Source organism: Archocentrus centrarchus, chromosome 21, assembly GCF_007364275.1.
Source record: "Archocentrus centrarchus isolate MPI-CPG fArcCen1 chromosome 21, fArcCen1, whole genome shotgun sequence".
NCBI lineage: Eukaryota > Metazoa > Chordata > Actinopteri > Cichliformes > Cichlidae > Archocentrus > Archocentrus centrarchus.
Window position 1 is genome coordinate 10,752,803 of NC_044366.1, and position 21,513 is coordinate 10,774,315.

General features: G+C 37.4%; 4 protein-coding genes across 4 annotated transcripts; all 4 read right to left on the reverse strand.

The window, feature by feature from the left end:
• Positions 1-1,848: 1,848 nt before the first annotated feature.
• On the reverse strand, positions 1,849-3,940 carry LOC115801079 (granzyme B-like). Its single transcript, XM_030758786.1, has 5 exons — positions 3,869-3,940; positions 3,554-3,701; positions 2,660-2,795; positions 2,206-2,469; positions 1,849-2,052 (listed from the first exon to the last, which is right to left on the reverse strand). Exons 1-5 carry the CDS (start codon positions 3,912-3,914, stop codon positions 1,900-1,902), a joined length of 747 nt encoding a protein of 248 aa, XP_030614646.1. The 5' UTR covers positions 3,915-3,940; the 3' UTR covers positions 1,849-1,899.
• A 2,057-nt stretch (positions 3,941-5,997) lies between these two features.
• Positions 5,998-7,816, reverse strand: LOC115801118 (granzyme B-like). The gene is made up of 5 exons (XM_030758835.1): positions 7,771-7,816; positions 7,444-7,591; positions 6,799-6,943; positions 6,314-6,574; positions 5,998-6,150 (listed from the first exon to the last, which is right to left on the reverse strand). Exons 1-5 carry the CDS (start codon positions 7,814-7,816, stop codon positions 5,998-6,000), a joined length of 753 nt encoding a protein of 250 aa, XP_030614695.1.
• A 3,983-nt stretch (positions 7,817-11,799) lies between these two features.
• LOC115801093 (granzyme B-like) lies at positions 11,800-14,337 on the reverse strand. The gene is made up of 5 exons (XM_030758803.1): positions 14,285-14,337; positions 14,024-14,171; positions 12,818-12,965; positions 12,318-12,578; positions 11,800-12,163 (listed from the first exon to the last, which is right to left on the reverse strand). Exons 1-5 carry the CDS (start codon positions 14,328-14,330, stop codon positions 12,011-12,013), a joined length of 756 nt encoding a protein of 251 aa, XP_030614663.1. The 5' UTR covers positions 14,331-14,337; the 3' UTR covers positions 11,800-12,010.
• Positions 14,338-17,546: 3,209 nt separating this feature from the next.
• Positions 17,547-21,169, reverse strand: LOC115800542 (UDP-glucuronosyltransferase-like). Its single transcript, XM_030757971.1, has 5 exons — positions 20,262-21,169; positions 19,433-19,564; positions 19,032-19,119; positions 18,664-18,883; positions 17,547-18,073 (listed from the first exon to the last, which is right to left on the reverse strand). Exons 1-5 carry the CDS (start codon positions 21,120-21,122, stop codon positions 17,791-17,793), a joined length of 1,584 nt encoding a protein of 527 aa, XP_030613831.1. The 5' UTR covers positions 21,123-21,169; the 3' UTR covers positions 17,547-17,790.
• Positions 21,170-21,513: the final 344 nt, after the last annotated feature.

Here is a 21,513-nt window from a genome sequence, read left to right on the forward strand (position 1 = left end):
ACAGTGTATGCATCTTTGTACCTCTATGTTGGATCGTGGTTTTTATGTGAAAATGAAAAATGAATAAATGCTTCAATAGATTTCTGATCAGGTCCTGAGTGCTTGTTCTCTACAAACACCTCTATGGGATAATAATCCCAGGCTTTTCTCTCATGAGAGTTTCTTTTTTGGCGGTTGACTACATTTGCTTTAACGAAAGATGACTGGGGTTGGTGGTAAATGTAAAAGTGTGTTTTAAGGTCATATTAACCACAGTGCATAGAAAGGTATTACACCTCTCACTATGAACTCTACACACATTACTTTTTTTTCTTCCCAAAGCTCACTGGGTCCTTCAAAATAAAATGTTAATGTTATCAGATGAACATTTATAGTTTTTAGATTGACACATGTCTTTATCAGTCTACTTTGCTTTTTTTTTGTTGCTTTTTTTTCTTTTTTTAGATTTGTGGAGTTTGAGATTTAAGTGGTAAACAATTTTGAATTGGGCTAACGAGATGGCCTTGTGGTTGTGTGGTTTTGGCAACATTTTAAATTAGAAATACATGTATACAATAGATTTGACAACTTTGTTAAGTTTCTTTCTTGCTCTGTTGTAATTCTGGTGTATTGGTGTGTGAGTTTATTGAAGGAAACAGAAAACTGAGTAAAATTCCTTTAGACATTAGTGAGACAGCAGTCATAATTAGAAACTGACCTTATAGGTTATGGCCAAAATGTGTTTTTTTGGAGTCACAGTGGTCATGACCTTTGACCAATGACAATGTAACACTTCATCCTTGAGTATAGATGAAAATGTGTCCCAAATTTCAACAGGTTGCATCAAAGGCTCATAACCACTGATTTTGGATAAATTGTAATCCTACACATACAAGTGTCTCCTGTCCAATATGTACTGCTAGGTTGTATTTTGGTGTGAGTTGCTCTTCAGTCCTCATCTAATAAAATGTTGACTTGTGACTTTTCATGAGGATAGCATAAAGTACTGCACTACAGAGTTAATTAAAGATAGAAGTGAGATTTACAATACAAGACTTTCCAGCCAAATAAATTACACCTAATAAGACTGTTTGCAGAATGTTGCTCTGTGTAATGTCAGGAAATGGCATGGGTGGCAAATCTTTCACTTGTTCTCACTTGTGTAAAACCACATGTTGTTCCCCTCTGTACTAATTAAGTACCTGGGGCATTTTAATCAAACAAAAAGCTACAAGCTCTGCCAAATTCACACAGAACAGTTTATATTAAAAAAAATATTAATAGCATTAATCATATTCATAACCCCACTTTCCTTATTTCTATGAAGAACCAAAAAAAATTAATTCTTACCAATTGTAACACAAAAATTTATAATTTTTCTTAAAAATCAAGCCTCTTAAATCAGTTTAAACCTTTTTTAGTTCAAAAAAATCTTTCTGAACAAAAAAGAGAGTCTTAGTTTGTTGCAGGGCTAACAAAGAGACAGACAACCATTCACACTCACACCTATGGGCAATCTAGAATCACCAGTTAACCTAACCCCAGTAGGTGCATGTCTTTGGAATGCAGGAGGAAGCCAGAGCACCCGGAGAGAACCCCAGGAGAACATGCAAATACCACATAGAAAGGTCCCTGGCTAGATAGTGGATTCAAACCAAGGACCTTCTTGCTGTGAGGCAGCAGTGCTAACCACCATGCTGCTCCTCACAACGCTCATCCCTGATAATATTACAGTTAGTTCCAGAACAGTGTTTATTTTACCAACATAAATCATATTTATTCAGTTCAGTTTCACTGTGGTTCTTTCTTCAATAACGTAGACATTACAGTTACTTTCACAATCTACACATGAAACTGTAACACCTGAAAAAACATTTTTGTTTTGTGTCTGAAGTGAATCCTGGCTCATACAACATTCCTTTATTTTTTCATTGTTTTCTTGATCCAGGGGAGGAAGAAACTGACATTAGTGAAGACATGGGGATACGCTGGATCATTGCAGTCAGTTTCCAAGGTATAAGCTGTTATACCTTTAAGCTTTTTCTTGCAGACAAGTGGTCCACCAGAATCACCCTACAGAAAGAGCAACAGAAAGACTTAATTGATTAGTCTGTTTAATGATTGCACTTATTTTTCAACACTAAAATCTTTCTTTGAATTTTCTGTTAGTATAAATATTGGAGTATTGCTTGCTTAGTTGTTTATTTGTTTAAAAAAAAAAATTACCTGGCAAACACCTCCGCTCTTTTTGGTAAAATTGGTGCATATCATATTATCAGAATTAAAATATTGTTGCCAAATTTCTTTGCACTTAGGAGTGGATTCTATGTTCTCTGTGGCTTCCTTTAGAACATTTGAGATAGAACCATTAGCTGTAGTTCGTCCCCAGCCAGCCACAGCACATTCCATGTTAGCAGGTGTTTTCTCATTTTTTTTAGGTAGTCCGATGGTCTCCACAATTTTTCTTTTGAGTGTGGCTTTCTTTTTTAACTGTGAAAGAGAACAGAATGTATTTGAGAGAGCAGTTACTTCCTCATCTTATAGGTTAACATTTTAACCAACATCCTCATTGCGTAATGCAGCCTTCATTCTAAACAATGACTAATAATGTCTGACAGAAATGCTTGAGATTAGTTTAATTATTTATTTTGATGTGAAACTTTAAATAGTGATATTTTACCTTAAGTAACATAATGTCATCTTCAAATTCTCCATTGAATTCTGGATGAGGGTAGTACTTGGCCACTTCAATGTGTTGCTGGCTATTCTCTGCCTCACTAATGTCATGTGCTCCAAGCACCACTGTGCAAGGGTCGCTGTTCTCAGATATGACAAACAAGGGAAGAAACATTGTTAAAAGTATTTAGTTAGACTTAAGACTAAAATGCATTGAGGCCAAAGTCTAATACAGGTATGGTATATGTATACTATGTGCAAATCATTCTTCCTTTCTGTTAGTAGTCCAAATGTATGTCATAGTGTACCACCTGCTGTGGTCGCAGCAGGCATTTGTGCACCACAACAGTGCGCTTGCTTTGCCCAGTGCAGTGGCAAACTGTTCATGCATGGTGCAAGTCACAAGGAGTAAGACTGCAGTGGTGCCATTGCCACATTACATGTGAGGGTCCCTTAACTTCATGATATGTGTACTGAATGGGTCAGGATCTCACAGGAAATATTATTATATATGTCTAGTGTTACACTCAAATTTCAGATTTATACTGTGAATAGTTTGTAATAAAGCAGCCCTCCTTTGGATGAATCTTGCACTCCACCTGAACAGAGATTTATCCATAGATCCCCCATAGTTTTTGTGAGATTACAAACTCCTTCATCAGGTCTGTTTGTCTTTGAGCTGCTAATTTAGTTATTGAAATGAACTGACTGCATCAGGGCCTTGTAAGTAGGTAATTAGCAGACTGCTACCTCGCCCTGATTTGCTTCTCTGAGTTAATCTTTCCCTTTGGTTTTCCTTGAATTTGTATATAATTTTATGCTATAGTTTTATTTTATTGTCTAATCTCTTCTTAATTCCGTGCTGATTAAAAAAATAACAATAATAATAATTACTCACTTTTTGCAATGTGCTGCAGTTAAAACAAAGTCCTTCTGAATAAGTATCCCACCGCATACATGTTGTCCTTGAAACTGGATTGATACCATGTAAGGTCTGGAGTGGGGTTTTGCCTCTTTACCACCAACTATATCGCTCTCAGCAGCCCCTTACACGAGAAAGAAAGAGAAAAAAATTATACCCATTTCTTGCTTTTGACCTTGAAAAAGTCAAGTGAGATACTTTCAACGTAGTTATTAAATAGCTTGTTACTAAAACTCAACAGTCATTTGTTTTCCAAAAATAAAGTTTTAAATTAATTTGATCTTATCTTACCCGTGAGACAGACTTGCAGAAAGATGTATATGATGCAGGAGATCATGGTGGTACAAAAGCAAAAGCCCCCCATCCCCCAATCTCCTTTTGTAGTCTGCCTTCAAATTCCCACAACGGAAACTCTGTGGTCAGGTGAGAGTTTCTTGCACAGGCAGGAGTTGATTGCTCACTGCTGCATGCATGAGACACAACTGTACCATTCATACATTGTTGCTGAATCATTAGTGCTTTCATTTGGGATGATAATCCCAATTTCTACTCATGAGAACTTCTTTTGTTGTCTCTTGACTACATTGACTTTAACAGAGGGAAGTTAAAGCTGGTGGTAAATGTCCAAATGGAAAGGTTGTATTAAGGTTATTTTAACCACAGCGTGTGCAAAGATATTCACACATACACATATCTACCCCTGTTAAGTTTTTCTTCCCAAAGCAGGTAGGGTTTTCAAAACTTAAATATTAACATATGTGCATGCAGACTTTTTGAATTAATTATTAAATAATTATTAAATCATGTAACAGTTGATTTAAAAAAAGAAAAAGTTGCACAGTTTAGGAAGGAGTTGAGACATGCTCTGGGTGGTAGGGAAGAATTGCCAGATAAGTGGGGATGTACAGCTGAAGTGGGAAGGAAAACATCCAAAAAGGTGCATCCTCTGGATAGAGGAAAGAGGACAAGGAGACAGCACATTATTGATTGATTGATGTGATGTGAGCAGTGACATAGATGGCATACTATTTTGTTGAGGTGACAAGAAAGCTGAGCATGAAAGCAAAGCTGTTGATTTGTTGATGTAATTACCTGAACCTATGATCAAAAACTTTGAGTAGTGATTGAAAGAATGAGATCATATAACACTTGAATACAAGTGGAAATGAGCTTCCTCCAAAGAGTTTCTGGGTTCAACCATGGAGACAGGTTCAGGAGCTCGGTCATTCAAGGATGCCTTCTGGGCACCTACTAGGTAAGCTGTTCCAGTCATGTCCCAATTGGGAGGAGGCCATCCCTTGGGAGGAGTATAAACCAAAACATGGCAAACAACACACATTCATTGGGGATCCTTCTATTTTTGCCACTTTCACATTCTACACATGAGACTGTAACATAAAAGATATTTTTCATTTGTGGCTGAAGTGCTATTTTGTTTTCCCAGGACTGTACCAACCCTAGATACCTTGCTACAGGCACGTCAGATGCTGCAAAATTTAGCAGGTTCTTTAAAAATGTGAAGAACCAGAATTCTGTCATGCAATATTAAGTTATTTTCAGGTCATTACTGTTTATCAAACAGATTATTATTCATACATATGAGCATTTGTATCTTTGTGGTATAGATCTTAATATGGAAGAGCTGAGGGCACATATACTCTCAAATGTAAACAAATCTCATTTAGTAGACTCATATTCATGTTTATCTTAAATCATACAGCTTTGTGGAAAAATGTTCCAAGAGGATAAATGTTTAAAATTAATGAGTATTTTTTTAAAATTTGTTGTCTTAGAATATTTTTTATGTACATTTATGAGTATGCGCTCTGTAGCAGGTATTAGAGAAGATATACAAGTCATATTAGTTTTGTTTGCTCTTTATTTCAGTCAGCTCTGTCAGTGTCATAATGCTAAATGGAAATTATCTTTTGAAAATTTGAATTTGATTGTCTAAGGAATAGGATGTACATTTAAGGGAACCTAAACAGCACTTTTTCTCACTTTCTCTGCAGATGATGGTTTCACAGACAGAAAACTGCTCAAAAGTTCAAAAGTTTGCACTATGACTGAGAAGCCACAAATGAAATGATTGTGAAGCGCGGTGTAATCAGATCCTACCCTCTTTCTACCTCTGGCTTAAATATCAACTAATGAAGGTAAATATAAAAAAAGTTCATTAAAGGAACTGAGAACATTTCAGAAAATGAAGAGGCATGCTTTGAAGTTTATTACACCCTTTCAGATTATAATCAGTAGATTTTGTTTTCCACATGCTTAACATACAAATGCACCAGCTTCGGAATTCTTTGAAAATTAAAACCATACATTTAAAAAAATAAATAAATAAATTTACCAATTGTTTAATCAGTAAGTGAAGAAAGGCCATTACTCCTCTGACTAGTGGCTCATGGAACATTCCTCTATTGCTTCATCGTGTGCTTGATCCAGCCAATAAAGGAATTCACTTTAGTGAAGACATGGGGATATTTGGGATTATTGCAATCATTTTCCTTGGTAAAAGCTGTTATACCTTGAGGCTTTGTGTTGCAGATAAGTGGTCCACCAGAATCCCCCTACAAAAAGTAAATAAATAAATAAATAAGGAACAGAGACTTGATTGAGTAGTAAAAAGATTGCACTTGTTTTATATGAATAAAAATTGGCTTTGAAATTTCTATTAGTATCCTCATTGGTATAATTAAATGTATGAAATGTCTGGTTTAAATATTGCATTACCTGGCAAATACCTCCACTCTTTCGGGAAAAGTTGGTGCATATCATATGATCAGATTTAAAATGTTCTCCCCAAATATGTATGCACTCATTGCTGAACTGTATCTTCTCTGTGGCTTCCTTTAGAACATTTGAAGGAGGGAAATCATCTCCAGTTTGGCCCCAGCCAGCCACAACACATTTAATGTTGGCTGGTGTTTTCCCATTCTTCTTAGGTAGTCCGATGGTCTTCACATACTTATTCAGTGTGGCATTCTTTTTTAACTGAAAGACAACAAGACATTTGAAAGAACAGCTGCTCTTTTTACATTTTTGGTTCAGAAAATTAACCTGAAATCTTACTAGTTACTGGGCAAATGTATGAAATCACATAATACAGACTTAGCTCTAAATAAGACATGAAAAACACACAATATCTACACTGTGCAAAAGTCATTTTAAACAATACACTACTTTTAATATGAAATTTGATATGGTTTTAATTTTACCTCAAGTAACATAATGTCGTATTCAAATTCTTTGAAGTCTGGATGAGGGTAGTACTTGGCCACTTCAATGTGTTGCTGACTTTTCTCTTTCTTACTAATGTCATGCGCTCCAAGCACCACTGTGCAAGGGCCTCTGTTCTCATATCTGACAAACAAGGGAAGAAACATTGTAAGAAAGAAAGAAAGAAAAAAGTTAGTAATACAAAAAATGTTTAACACTAACATACTAACAATGATTTTACATACACTGGCAGATAGAAGAAGTGACTAATGTAGAACAATCCTACCAATGGACAAAGTCGAGTATGAACTGGAAGGTCAAAATGGGATTTGGCCCCATGGGTGGTAGAGAATGACTGAGTTAAAATCCTTTGGGACTTCCAGATACAGACAAAAAGGTATTACCTAACCAACCAGTAGTGGTGGACAAGCAGAGAAAGAAAGCCATAGTGATAGACAATACCACGGGACGGCAACATCAAGAAGAAGGAACAGGGCTCAGAGAAGAGCTAGAGAGGATGTGGCAGGTGAAGGTAATAGACCACTAATACCTTCACCTTACCCCGTGGTAATCAGAACACTCTGGAATGTAACCCCCAAACTGAGAGAGTGACTCCAGTAGATATATATTTCTGTGATACTCACTTTTTGCAGTGTGCTGCAGTTAGAACAAAGTCCTTCTGAATAAGTATCCCACCGCATACATGTTGTCCTTGAAACTGGATTGATACCATGTAAGGTCTGGAGTGGGGTTTTGCCTCTTTACCACCAACTATATCGCTCTCAGTAGCCCCTTACATGAGGGATAAAAAAGGTAAAATCAATACACTGATCACAGCAAATTTATGCCAATGTCTTACTTTGACCTTAAAAAGTAAACTGAGATACTTTATTTCAACATAATTCTAAAATAGCTTGTTATTAAAACTCAACTTTTCAATCACTTGTCTTTCAAAAATAATCTAATCTTACCCATAAGGGAGACTTGCAGAAAGATGAAAATGATGCAGCAGATCATGGTGGTACAGAAGCAAAAGCTGAAGACTTTGACTTTTTCTCTTCTTTTATAATCATCCTTCCAACGCCCTCAGCAGAAACTCTTTGGGCAAGGGTCAAAGACTTTCTTGGACCAAAAGGAGTTGAAATCACACCTTATTTACTGCTGTATGCTGCTGTTTTTTACTGCATGAGACCCAGCTGTGATATAATCTATTGATATATGATTTTCTGTACATCTGCTTTCAAGCAAGATGGATTTTTCTGTGGACCATTCATCTGTTATTGTTGAAACATCAGTGTTTTATATTTATATATACTATATATTGTACAGTGTATGTGTCTTTATGCCTCTATGTGGAATTGTGGTTTTATGGAACCGTGAAAATGGAATAAATGTTTCATCAGATTTCAGATCAGGTCCTGAGTGCTTGTCCTCTCTAAAAATCATACAGCTATATGTGATAATCTCACATTTTTATTATTCTAGCGAATTTCTTTTTTATCAGTTGTCTGTTCGCTTTAAAGGAAGATGATTAAGACTGGTGGTAAATGACCAAATGGAAAGTGTGTTTAAGGTCATATTAACCACAGTGTATATACAAAGGTAATCACACCTCTCACTATGAACTCTACACACACATTTCTATTGCTTTTTCTGCTTTCTTACCATTGGGTTTTTAAAAAAGTGATCAAATGTGCATCTATATTTTAACTTTGTTTTGTTCTTACTCTGCTTTAATTCTGCTGTATTGGTGTGTAAGTTCATTGAAAGAAAGGTCACAGTGATCCTAACGTTTGGCCAACAACAGTTCTTGATTGAGTATAAATAAAAATTGGGCCAAATTTCAACAGACTGCCTTAAAGTTCTTACTCACTGATTTTGGATAAATTGTACTCCTGCACATACAAGTGTTAGTTGATAAATTATCATCAAAACAGCAAAGGGGAAATATGACTTTTTAAGCTGATTTTTAAGTCCACCATGTAATGGTTGCATTTTGGTATGAGTAAGCTGCACTTATTCACCCCAGTCCTCATCTAATAAAATGTTGACTTGTCGCCATAAGGCAATGTTATGATCTCTAGTTGTCTGTGCAGAAATGTATATTGCAAGGTACAGGATGAGGATGAGGATGATTATGATAACGATAATGATAACAGGCAGGAAAAAAAATCATCCTTATTGTCTTTTCAAGCTTGTAACTTCCCTCACCTACAGTGAGGCATAAAGTCCTATAGAGTAAATTAAAGATAGAATTGAGATTTACAATACAAGATTTTTCAGCACAGAATTAATGCTGTAATGCAGGAAATTGTGAGAAGCATGCATGTGTTTGATGAAAATATGCTATATGTTTAGAGGAACACTGCAATCCTCACCTATGTACTACAGTTTTTACTATACAGTTGAAGTGAACTTAAAAGAAGTGTACATTCCCCCTTTCCTCCCGGTAGGACATGCTTGGAACACCTCACCCAGGAGGCATCCAGGAGGCATTCTAGTCAGATGCCCAAACCATTTCAACTGACTTCTTATGATGGGTGGAGCAGCGGCTCCATTCTGGGTTGAATGACTGAACTTCTCACCTGATCTCTAAGGCTGAGCCCAGCCACCTTTTGCAGAAAACTCAGGTAAGGATATGGACGTAGATTGATGGGTAAATTGACAGCTTCGCCTTTATGCTCAGCTCTCTCTGGTACCAGGTACCAGGTACTTTTTTAGTACCCACTCAGCTGGGGTTCCAAGCGATCCGAGGCGATCTGAAAATGTGATGCAGAAGAACGTCATACCACTGATTGATCAGGGAGTGTCATCACTAGTTGAGTCATGAGAGTGACTCGAAGAGCTCGCAACAATGGGCCAGAGACCTCATACTCCCACAACACCTCCCCATGATAACTCAAGGAATGTGGTTGAATGCCTTTGCCAAGTCCACAAAATACATGTAGGCTGGTTGGGCAAACTCCCATGCTCATTCAAATATCCTTGAGAAGTTAAAGAGCTGGAGCAGGGTTCCACGACAAGGATGAAAACTGCATTTTTTCTCCTGACTCTGAGGTTGGACAGACTCCAGTATCCTGGCATAGACTTTTCTGGGGAGGCTGAGGAGTGTAATCCCTCTGTAACTGAACCACACCTGCCCTTCTCCCTTGTTTAAAAAACGGTAATCACCAGAGTGAGGGAACTTTGGGTAGTAACTAAAAGAACAAGATTGCTGATACCGGTGGAAATTAACTGATTTCAAGGATTAATATGATGTGAGCAGTGATGCTCATGGTATATATATATATATATATATATATATATATATATATATATATATATATATATATATATATATATATATATATATATATTTTTTTTTTTTTTGTTTTCTTAGTAGTTAAGAGAGAGCTGAGCATGAAAGCAAAGCTCTTAATTTAGTAATTGGTCAATATTATGCTATGTTAAGATTGCATTGATACTTCAGAAATCAACATCCTCCAAAGGGTGTCTGGACTCAACCTCTGAGACAGAGTGAGAAGCTTGGTCATTCTGGAGCAGTGTTTCTCAAACTGTGGGACGCACCCCACTGGTGAGGATCATGAGAGGTGGGGTGTGAATGACCTGGGAGAAAAGCCATGCGGAACAAATTTTGAACATCTGATTAAGTTTCCTTGTTCAACAAGAAAATGTTAGGTACGTTAGGTACAACTAGCGAAACTGGAACTGTCACTGTCTGTTACATAGAGCTGCTCCCCCGTGGGCTAGATCCAGGACGCACTGGAGAGATATATCTCTCAGCTGCCTTGGGAACACCTTGGTATTCCCCAAGAAGAGCTGAAGGAGGTGGCTGGGGAGAGGGAGGTTTGGGTGTCTCTGCTTAGACCGGTGCCTCCACAACCTGATCTCAGATAAGTGTCATCCATAGACGAATGGATGCACCATTTTTTCCTGGTAATCCACACCCCCAGCAGTAATTTTTTGCCCCACCAGAGAAGGCCACTCCACAGTTTGTGGTCCTGTATGGGGTGTACCCTGCCTCTTGCCTTATGGCTCCAGCCCCTGTGCGACCCTGAACAGGATAAGCGAAAGAGAATGGATGGATGGATGGATGGATGGATGGTATGGTTAAAAAAAAAAATACAGGCTTTGTTGACATCTAGTGGTAGTGTAAACTAAAACATGACAAATGGCGCATATTCATTAGGGATCCTTCTATATTTGTCACTTTCACATTCTACGCATGAGACTGTAACATCTGAAAGACATTTTTCATTTGTGGCTGAAATGCTATTTTGTTTTCCCAGGACTGTACCAACTCTAAATACCTTGCTACAGGTGCATCAAAATGCTGTGAAACTTAGCAGGTTCTTTGACAAGCTGAAGAACCAGAGTTCTGTCATGTATTATTCAATTTCATTTCCAATCTCATTGTACATTTTGTAGAATGACAAATAAAGGCATTCGATTCTATTATTATTTTCAGGCCATTGTTGTTTATCAGATTTTTATTTATACATATGAGCATTTGTATTTTTGTGGCATAGATCTTAGTATGGAAGTACTGAGAATACATAAATGTTAACATATCAAATGTTAAGAAATTTCATTTGGTAGCCTGGTATTCATGTTTATCTTAAATCCTACAACTTTGTGTAAAAAATGTTCCTAGAGGATAAATGTGTAAAATGAATGGGTATTTTCTAAAACTAGTCCTCTTAGAACAATTTATATTTTATTTTTTATTTATGCTCTGTGAAAGGTTATAGCGAAGAGATCCAAGTTGTTTTAGTTTTGGTTTCTCTTTATTTCTGTTGAATCACAGTGTCAGAAAACTGTTGAACTTCAAAAGTTTGCACTATGAGTGAGATGCCACAAATGCAATGACTGTGAAGAGTGGTGTGATCACTCCCCCCCCAACATCAACTAATGAAAGTATATATAAGAATAAGTTAATCAAAGTTGGAAATGAAATTTGACAAAGGGAGCTGAAGACATTTCAGAGAATGAAGAGGCATGATTGGAAGGTTTTTATTATGCATTTTTGGAAAGAAAGCGAGTGTTGTGGTTTTTTTTTTTACATGCTCAACACATGCTTACACATGCACCAGCTTTTGAACTCTTTCAAAACTAAGACCATACATTTTTCAAACATATGTGTTACTTGACCTAAATGTGTAATCTGTAAGTGACAAAAGGCCTCTGACTAGTGGCTTATGCAACATACATCTATTGTTTCATTGTTTTCTTGATCCACTCGATAAAGAAATTGACTTTAGTGTAAACATGGGGATATTTTGTATTAGTACAATCGTCTGCCAAGGTAAAACCTGTTATACCTTCAGGCTTCTTGTTGCAAATAAGTGGTCCACCAGAGTCACCCTACAAAAAAAAGAAAGAAAAAGCAACAGAGACTTGAGTGAATAGTCCGTAAAAAAGATTCAACTTGTTTATCATGAATAAACAACAAAAACTACTTTCCCTGAATTTTGCATTAGTAGAAATGGTGTATTGGTTGCTTTTAATATTTGTTTACCTGGCAAACCCCTCCATCCTTTTTGCTAAACTTGGTGCAAATCATATGATCTGAATTAAAATATTGCTGCCAAATTCTTTTACATTCAGGGCTGAATTGCATCTTCTCTGTGGTTTCCTTCAGAGTATCTGAGGTAGGCATATTTTTTCCAGTTTTGCCCCAGCCAGCCACAACACATTTAATGTTGGCAGGTGTTTTCCCATTTTTTCTAGGTAGTCCAATGGTCTTCACATACTTATTCAGTGTGGCATTCCTTTTTAACTGTGAAAGAGAACAGAGTGTTACTGGAAGAGCAGACATGTATACATTTTTGGGCCAGCAAATTAACCCGCACACTCACCCAATACAGGCCACAAGTGTGAAATTGCATAACAAAGCTTTAATTCTAAATGAGGCATGAAAAAAACATTATAATAGCTACACTGCACCAAATGTTTAAGAGAGAGATTGCCATTTTAATCAACTTTATTTTGAAATTAAATTTGATGCACTTAAGTTACCTTAAGTAACATAATGTCATAATTATATTTCCCAGTGAATTTCGGATGAGGGTAGTACTTGACCACTTCAATGTGTTGCTGATTTTTCTCTTTCTTGCTAACATTATGTGCTCCAAGCACCACTGTGTAAGTACCCCAGGTCTCCTTTCTGAAAAAAAAAAACAAAACAAGAGAAGAGAAGAGAAGAGAAGAGAAGAGAAGAGAAGAGAAGAGAAGAGAAGAGAAGAGAAGAGAAGAGAAGAGAAGAGAAGAGAAGAGAAGAGAAGAGAAGAGAAGAGAAGAGAAGAGAAGAGAAGAGAAGAGAAGAGAAGAGAAGAAATATTGTTAAAAAATTCAGTTATATTAAAAAGCCTTTAGACTTAAAGGCCCTGAATGTTAACTACAGTTACCTTGATTATATATATAAATAAAATTTACTCTTTATAATGTTCAGTCATTAAATAATCATAACAGCAAATTTTAGTCAACCATGTTATAGTATGCATATATACAGAAAATATCAGGGTCCCGTGTCCTCCTGGAATGATGGGAAAGGAGAAACACTGTTTGCTTGTTTTATTGTTTGGCAGCCAGATCAAGAATCTCTGTCTTAAAAACTGTTGTTTTCACAGTAAAAACCCTTTTAACCTTAACACCGTGCTCTGTGGTTGTGTCCAAGTCACCGGGAGCTTAACACGACAAATTCAAGTAAAAACCTGAGTGCTTGACTCTGTTATGCTGTGGAGACCATTTTATCAGCATGTTTTGGGTCCATTTGTCTCAGCAGAAAAGCTCACAAATCTCTACAAAGTTCTACTGACAGATCATCTTTTTTAATGTATTATGACACATTTCTACCATCATGGTGTGGCTTCTTCCAAGATCAAAATGCTTATGTCAGTAGGACACGAGGTTTCATTGAACGGATTGATGTTTGAAAATGATGTGACTCACATGCTATGACCTTCACTGTCACTCAGTCTTAGCCTATATGGAGGTCTGTAACAGACCTTCCTACCAGCATTTTCAAAATGGCAAACTCAATAGCTGTGTTTTTTTAAGAAGCGATACATTTCCACACACATCAATGTGTGAATCAGCAGTGAATTAATAATAATATCCTTTAACTTTTTTTTAAAATTATTGCATGGAAAACCAAATTTCTTATACATTTTTTTCCTGACTCCCTCTTGATTTAAAAAAAAAAAGGAAAAGAAAACTACTCACTTGCAGCAGTGTGCTGCGGTTAGAACAAAGTCCTCCCGGATAAGTATCCCACCACATGTATGTTGATCTTGATACTGGATTGATACCATGTAAGGTCTGGAATGGGGCTTTGTCTCCCTGCCACCAAATATGCCAGTCTCAGTAGCCTCTTACATGAGAAAAGAAAGTAAAATTAATATACTGATCATAGCAAAATCATGCCCATTTCTTGTTTATGACTTTGCTTTATTCATTTGTCTTCCAAAAATGATCTTATCTTACCTATGAGGGAGACTTGCAGAAGGATGTAAATGATGCAGCAGATCATGATGGTACAGAAGTTAAAACTGAAATGTTTGGCTTGCATGGAGCCCCCATCTCTTCTTTTCAGCCTTCCAACCCCCACAACGGAAACTTTGTGGGTAGGTGTTAAAAATGTTGCTGCATGGGCAGGAGTTGATATCACACCTTTTTTACTGCTGCATGCAGTTTCTTTACATCTGTTTTCAAGCAAGATGGATTTCTGTGTGCACCATTCATCTATTATTGTGAAATCATCGAGCAGAAGAAGATGGATGGATGGATGGATGGATGGATGGATGGATGGATGGATGGATGGATGGATGGATGGATGGATGGATGGATGGATGGATGGATGGATGGATGGATGGATGGATGGATGGGAGTTCCTTTTTTGTCTGTTGACCACATTTATTTTATAAAGTCAGGCAGCATGGTGGTGTGGTTAGCACTGCTGCCTCACAGTTAGAATAACATCTAATAGGTCTGGGTTTGATTCCACCTTGGCCCAGACCTCTTTCTCTCCGTGTGGAGTTTGCATGTTCTCCCCGTGTCTGTGTGGGTTTCCTCCCACAGTCCAAAGACATAGAGTTATTGGGGTTAGGTTAATTGGCCATTCTAAATTAGGTATGAATGTGCGTGTGGATGGTCTCCAGTCTGGTGACTAATATTGCATAGTATAATGTCAGGAAATGAAATGGGTAGTAAATCTAACATAACCCTAACTATGTCTTTTTACTGCCTACTTGCACATTTTGTATAGTTCAAACACTTTGTTTACACTTTCAAGCAGCTTCCTGAAGAACAGGAAACAATATTTCAAGGGTTAAGAGGTTTCTACTTACATGACCCAACATCTACAAAGCAGACAGATGGGCTAACCAAACTAGCAAAAGCCGCAGGATTGTAGCATGCACAGGCTACCACATGACAGAAAAAAAAATAGCTTAGGCCTACTAGTGAAGGTGACCTCATTATCTTATAAGAAGTGAGTAAGTTTCAGACTGAGATTACCGCAGCACTTTGGGTTTTCTATATGCTTACAGTTAGCTCCTTTCCCCCCTTGTGTTCTACTGAAAATATTTTTATCTAAACTGAAATTTACAGTTATTTATTTAATTAAGAAGAGTAAAAAGGAGAAAACTAAAGCATCTGCAAATACTGAATTATATACTAAAAACATGAGTTTTACCTATGAAACTACAGAGTGTTATGTTTGAGCAGATTTGTCTGTGCAGGTAAAAAAAAAAACAAAAAAAAAACAAAGCCATCCAACAGCTACACAGGTGTAAACACCACAAAGGTTTTACAAGAAAAACAGAAACAGAACTATTGGCTTGTCAATGCAGCATGCCCCTACAAGTCTAAATCTCATCATTCCTGTGTTACATATTGATCTATTTGTGTCATGGTTATTTTCCAAGGTGTACAATCTGAGATGGCACATTTTCTTCCTCAGTCACAGACTGGAGAACTTCTTTTCAGCACTGCACTGTAGATTCGTGTTGGGAATTTTTTATTACTTTGATAGTGGTACTTACAGTTATTATTTTTTATATAATTTATTAACAGTTATAGTGGTCACATACACTGGATTAATGCACATCATATGCTCTAGATTAGTAGGATAAAACTGAGGCCTGTTTGATCCACTCTTATTTATGCTTGGGGCCTTAGCATTATTTAGGCACATTTTTGCTTCACATGACATTGTATCACCTTTGGTATATTTTTAGATAATTTTATGAGTGTGTGCCCCATGAAATTTGGTTCTGCAGACCCACCTGTGTTTGTGTAATATGAATTAGTGTGGGTATAAACTTTAGCTATGGAAACTGTCCAAAAAGTGTTTTTATAGCAGAGGTTTTAATTAGAAGAAGATCCATCACTTATGACATCTGCCAAGAGCTGTCGTAAACCATTGGGTACTCTGGTGACATGTGTTTCTTTAAGTACACGTGAGAAGGAAGTTAGCAGAGCCCTAAAAGGTGATTGGTCTGCGATAAGGTTTCAGGGGCTGACATTTTATGCAATTTGAGAGGGGTCAAAAGCAAGTGGGCAGAGTTAGGATTTCAGGTATATAATGAGGTGCTCTCTTTTTCTCTCTTCTCTTGTCCCATCTCTGCATCTTTCTCTATCTTTATGTTTCTCTCATTCCTTTCCTTTTCTTCTTTCTTCCTGTTTGTGTGTGTGCCTGTTCTGGTCTTAATTCTGTTACTGTCAGTGTTTTGGTCTTTGTGTTTTGTGTAACCAATATGTCTAATAAGCAGCCTGCATTGAAGCCTGTTCATCCCAGTGATTTTTTTTTGTGGAAAACTTTGGTTTTAACTGAGTTTTATACAATATTGAATCCACTTCATTTCAGCCAAAAAGGAACATGGAGACCACTAAAATCACAACCCAACATTCGGCTTTGCTTTTTTTAAAACACTATTCTGGCTTCTGAGTCACTATCAAAGATGTGGAGTGAAAAAAGTCAGGGCTTTCATCGTCATTGTTTAAGGATGAGGTAACTGTTGAATGTTGCACTGCATTTAACAGTGAGCGACACTCAAGAGGCTACTTGTGGTAACAGCCTACTTGATACATTCTGGAAAACTAAAGCAGACCTGAGCCATTCAATGGTTACAAACTCCAGGTTTTACAGTTTCTTTTTGAAAACACTGTGTGATTCTAGTGTAAACAACACTATGTTTCAGTTATTGGGATACTGCTTACTAACCAGGAAGATTATTGTAGTCACAGAGGCCCAGTTTCCCATATAGGGATTATGACTAATCCTGGACTAAATATTTTTTCCTATTGTGGTCTTCTTTGACTTTTTCCTTTTAGTCTAGGACCATGCTTAATCCATGACTGGGAAACTGTCTGACAGAGAATATCATGCAACTAGATGCTGTTTGGTTTACACTAGATGTTAACATTCTTGCACATCCTGATTATGTTATAGGATTGTTATATTGCTATTAAAATCAACCTGTCTGATTAAGCGTTTTGGAATAAAAATGATAAGCTAACATTAAGAGCTAAATTAGAGCAATAAACTCGATTACGTATTTCTTTCTGGTTTTGGCAATAGATGCAAGCCTCCAATTGAACAGAAACAGATCTGCATTATGACATATTAATGTAAAGTCTCTGTACTATCCATAAGAAATATAGAAATTAGAATCCAATCAAGTCTCATAGCCAAAAATTTATTTCTCAATCACTAGTAAAATTATTGCTCTGAGAACCTGATAAATGAATGACAAACCTTTAACTAAATCCACAAACAATTTATTTGCTTTGAATTTTGTCAAGGAGAGCTGGCCAGCATCATATTTCACTTCTTAAACTCAATGCAGTAATAGCTCTTTGGCTGAGATTTTACATTACACACACAAAACACACATACAATCCATCCAACTGAAAATTCAGTGCATTGTTTCAACCATTAGCTTTGCTATTGAATTTGTAAAACCTAATGAATGTTATAAATATAAAGGCTATTCAGATTTTCTTTTTGCAGTTCCTTTTCTGCAACACTTGCGGATGCCAAAACGGACGCATTTCAGTGTCATCCACAAAACTGTTATGAGAATAACAGCAAAAAACAACAGCACATCCAGGCTATGGTACTGAATCCAGTTCAAATCATGAGCAGCCACTCTTAGATGCGATGCTCCTTTGTGTCTCATGACAAACTCGGTCCAAAAAACTGCCAGATCCACTGGATCAGTGGGACGGTCTAGGTGTATCTGGGAAAGCTCCACCATCTTTTCTTTGTACCTGCAGAGAGGTAATATATTTTTTAAAGGTTTTATATTTTCCAGTTATTGATCATCATTAGAACTAGCACATCACAGACATGAGTAAACCTGTTCCTCTATATGTACCAATACACAATGTGCAAGACATATGCATTAATAAAAGACAATACAACACAATATACTGGTGACAGATGAATACTGAAAATCTTGCAGATGCAAACATGTGCTCTTTAACCAGTTCAACAATCAAATAGTGCTTAAAAAAATTATTGTTTTTATGACAAATAGTCTAATAAATTTGCAAGGACTGTATCTTTAGATAGATAGATAGATAGATAGATAGATAGATAGATAGATAGATAGATAGATAGATAGATAGATAGATAGATAGATAGATAGATAGATAGATAGATAGATAGATAGATAGATAGATAGATAGATAGATAGATAGATAGATAACACAACATAATTCATACACAACACACATTCATTATTATTAATTGCCAATAAATAATTAACACCTCCTAGTTTTTGTATTCTTTACAGGTGAATTTAAAAATTTACATATACAGTTCCGTGACTTTTTAATTTAATATCCAATCATCTTACCTTTTGTCATTGATAAGTTTCTTTAGTGCACTCAGTAGCTCTCCAGTTGTCGTGTCATAAATACTGAGTTTCTCCGCAGCACCGCGGGCCACCAAGCGATGCACATTGTCTCCCTGGTCGCCAAAAAGTGGAAACATCAACATGGGCACACTATTACAGATACCTTCGTAGATACCATGGGAGCCTCCATGAGTAATGAAGACTTTAGCTTTGGGATGGGCTAGGGAGCACAGAAACAAACACAATTACAGGTTTAATTAACCATGAACCAGATTTAGATAATTTCATCCCACTCTGACATGTTTAGTTTGTATGGTATGATATTACAGTTTAGCGTGATAATTTTCTTTAGATAAAACTAAGCATACCTAGGAGATCATTCTGAGGTAACCACTTAATAACTCTGACATTCTTGGGTAAATCGGCAGGTAGTTCACCAGTGTATCTCCACACAACCTGAAAAAATAAACAAAACCATTCAGTTTTTTAACATTGATTGTGCAGAATACTTAATTAATGAATGGAGGATCTGGTATGTTTACAGCAAGGCAAGGGAGAGGACAAAGTCCTATGCTTTAATCTGCTTAGGCCTTTGGCCTCACTGCCTTAGCGTGAAAATCTCTGGCGACTGTGTAAATGTTTGCTCTGCTCATGTAGCTGAAACCTGAGTATTAACCAATACATTATGAACAGCAGGTAAACTGATTGTATCAAACCAATATAAAGTGACTTGCATTGATGTACAGTGAGCTAACCCAATTGTTATTACCCTTTGGGGTATTTGTCGAAAAGCATCTAAGAAGTGTTCAGCTTTCTTGGCAGGCATGGTGGACACCAATGAACCCATGCTAAACACAATGAAGCCATCGTCTCCAGAGCCATTCACAAACTCTTCCAAGTCCTGCAGGGAGGTTAGAAAAGACACAAAAATGACCGCATGAAATGAAAAATGTCAGTCTGTAGGATGTCTGCTAATATTAAAACTCTAATGGGGAGCCATTGTGTCACCTACATCTGAAAAAAAAAAAAGCTGCTATGTATATATAAATATTTTCAATATACTGAAGGGAATTTGTTTGGTCAACACTTTATTTATAACACAGCTTCCCAGATAAGTAATCTTAGAAAGACAAACCTTTTGCTTTTGTACAGCATTTGGTCTCTGTTGACATAACGGGGCTCCCTCACCTCTTTTCCTAGATTATTCTGGCCACCATCCAGGACTTTCTGCCCTAACTTTTCTTGTTTTTCCAGAAAAGTTCTTGGTAAAACTCAGTAATCAAAAATCATTTTCATACCAATTACATACATTCCTCCCACCACTACCCCTGTTTCATTTGCTGTAAAACAAAGAAATATTGCAAACTATTTTTGACACTTCTTCTTTTCCCTGAACCCTGTTACATGCACTGAGAATAATGAATTCACTGAGCAATTTATGTAAGTTGTTGTCAGAAAACTTTCTGACCTCTTGTTCCACATAAAACTACTGATTGCTGAGTCTACTTTTCTGTAAGCTCTAAGTATATGTACCTTGGCTTGATTAAATGCACGTGATCTATGCTTGTTTCCGCTCATTCATTTATTTACATACTCACCGCAGGTAGGGGAGCCTTCTTTGCACAGTTGATCCCTCCAATTAACACCATGTTTGGCATGAGAGGTCTGGGCCATTCAAAGGTAAAGTCATATCTAAGAAGCCAGATAGCCCCATGGCTGATCAGTTCTTCATAAGTTGAGATCTCTCCAACATACCGGCTGACCAGGTCATCAAAGTGGGCATAGATAATTTTGCATAGGAAGGACTGCACACCAGACATTAGAAAGTTTTTCACTCTCTGTGGGAAAGTCATAGAGTCTGTATTGCCAGAGAAAAACACTGGAACATAGGAAGGAGGAGAAGGGGACTGGTTAGCCTTTATATCCAGCTCACATGGAAGCCCACGAAGGAAATACACAGCTGGAATGGAAAAGGTATGAGCCAGGACAGATCCGCAAGGAAGGAAGGGGTCTGTAAGCACGAGGTCATACCCCTGTTCTTTCAGTCGACTCATCAAAGACTTATTGTCCAGCAAACTCTCACAGCCTTTCACCTGGAGTGAAGTAAAGCTGATCAAGAGTTTCACATTCATGAGCAAATCTGCAAATTCTGGTGGCTTGAGGAACACTCCATCCCGGAGGCTGCTGAAATTATCATCCAGTTCCGATTGGGTGTAAGGCACTTTGTAGATCTCTGTCTTGAAGCTCTCTGAGCTGTGGATCAACATGCTGGTTTCTGGCACCAGCACTAGAACTTCATGGCCCCTGTGGCTGAGTTCCTTCACCAGGATCTTCATGCTAAGCCAGTGACTTCCATCCACAGGCATAACCAGCACCTTCCCCCCTTGAACAGGCTCCAAGCTGAAGCAGCATAGCCAAGTCAGCAGCCCTAGTGTAGGAAACCACACCCCGTTGCTCATTGCCTCCTCTCTGTAGTGTAAGCTTGGCGTGGTGTGAGACGTAGTGCCGCCTGTTGTTAAGAGAAGGCTTTATGTGTGTGGGTAAGTGAGGGGGTGGGAGGTGGGGGGGAGTGCGAGTGTGTGTTTAAATTCTGCAGGAGGTTCAGGCAGCATTTGGGCTCAGCCTATTATATAACAGGAAGACAGAGTAGAGATTCCCAGTGGAATTTGTGGGGGAAGTCTAGCATTCATAGTTCGCCTCCAGTTAATCATTCTTCTGAGACCTGTGACCCTTACACTCAATACATTTATCATACTAACATCTGTTTTCAACAGCAGCAATTCCATTTGTAGCCTTATCAAGCACCAAAGATTTGCAAGTCATGTACTGCCTACCAATCTGAGCAGAGTT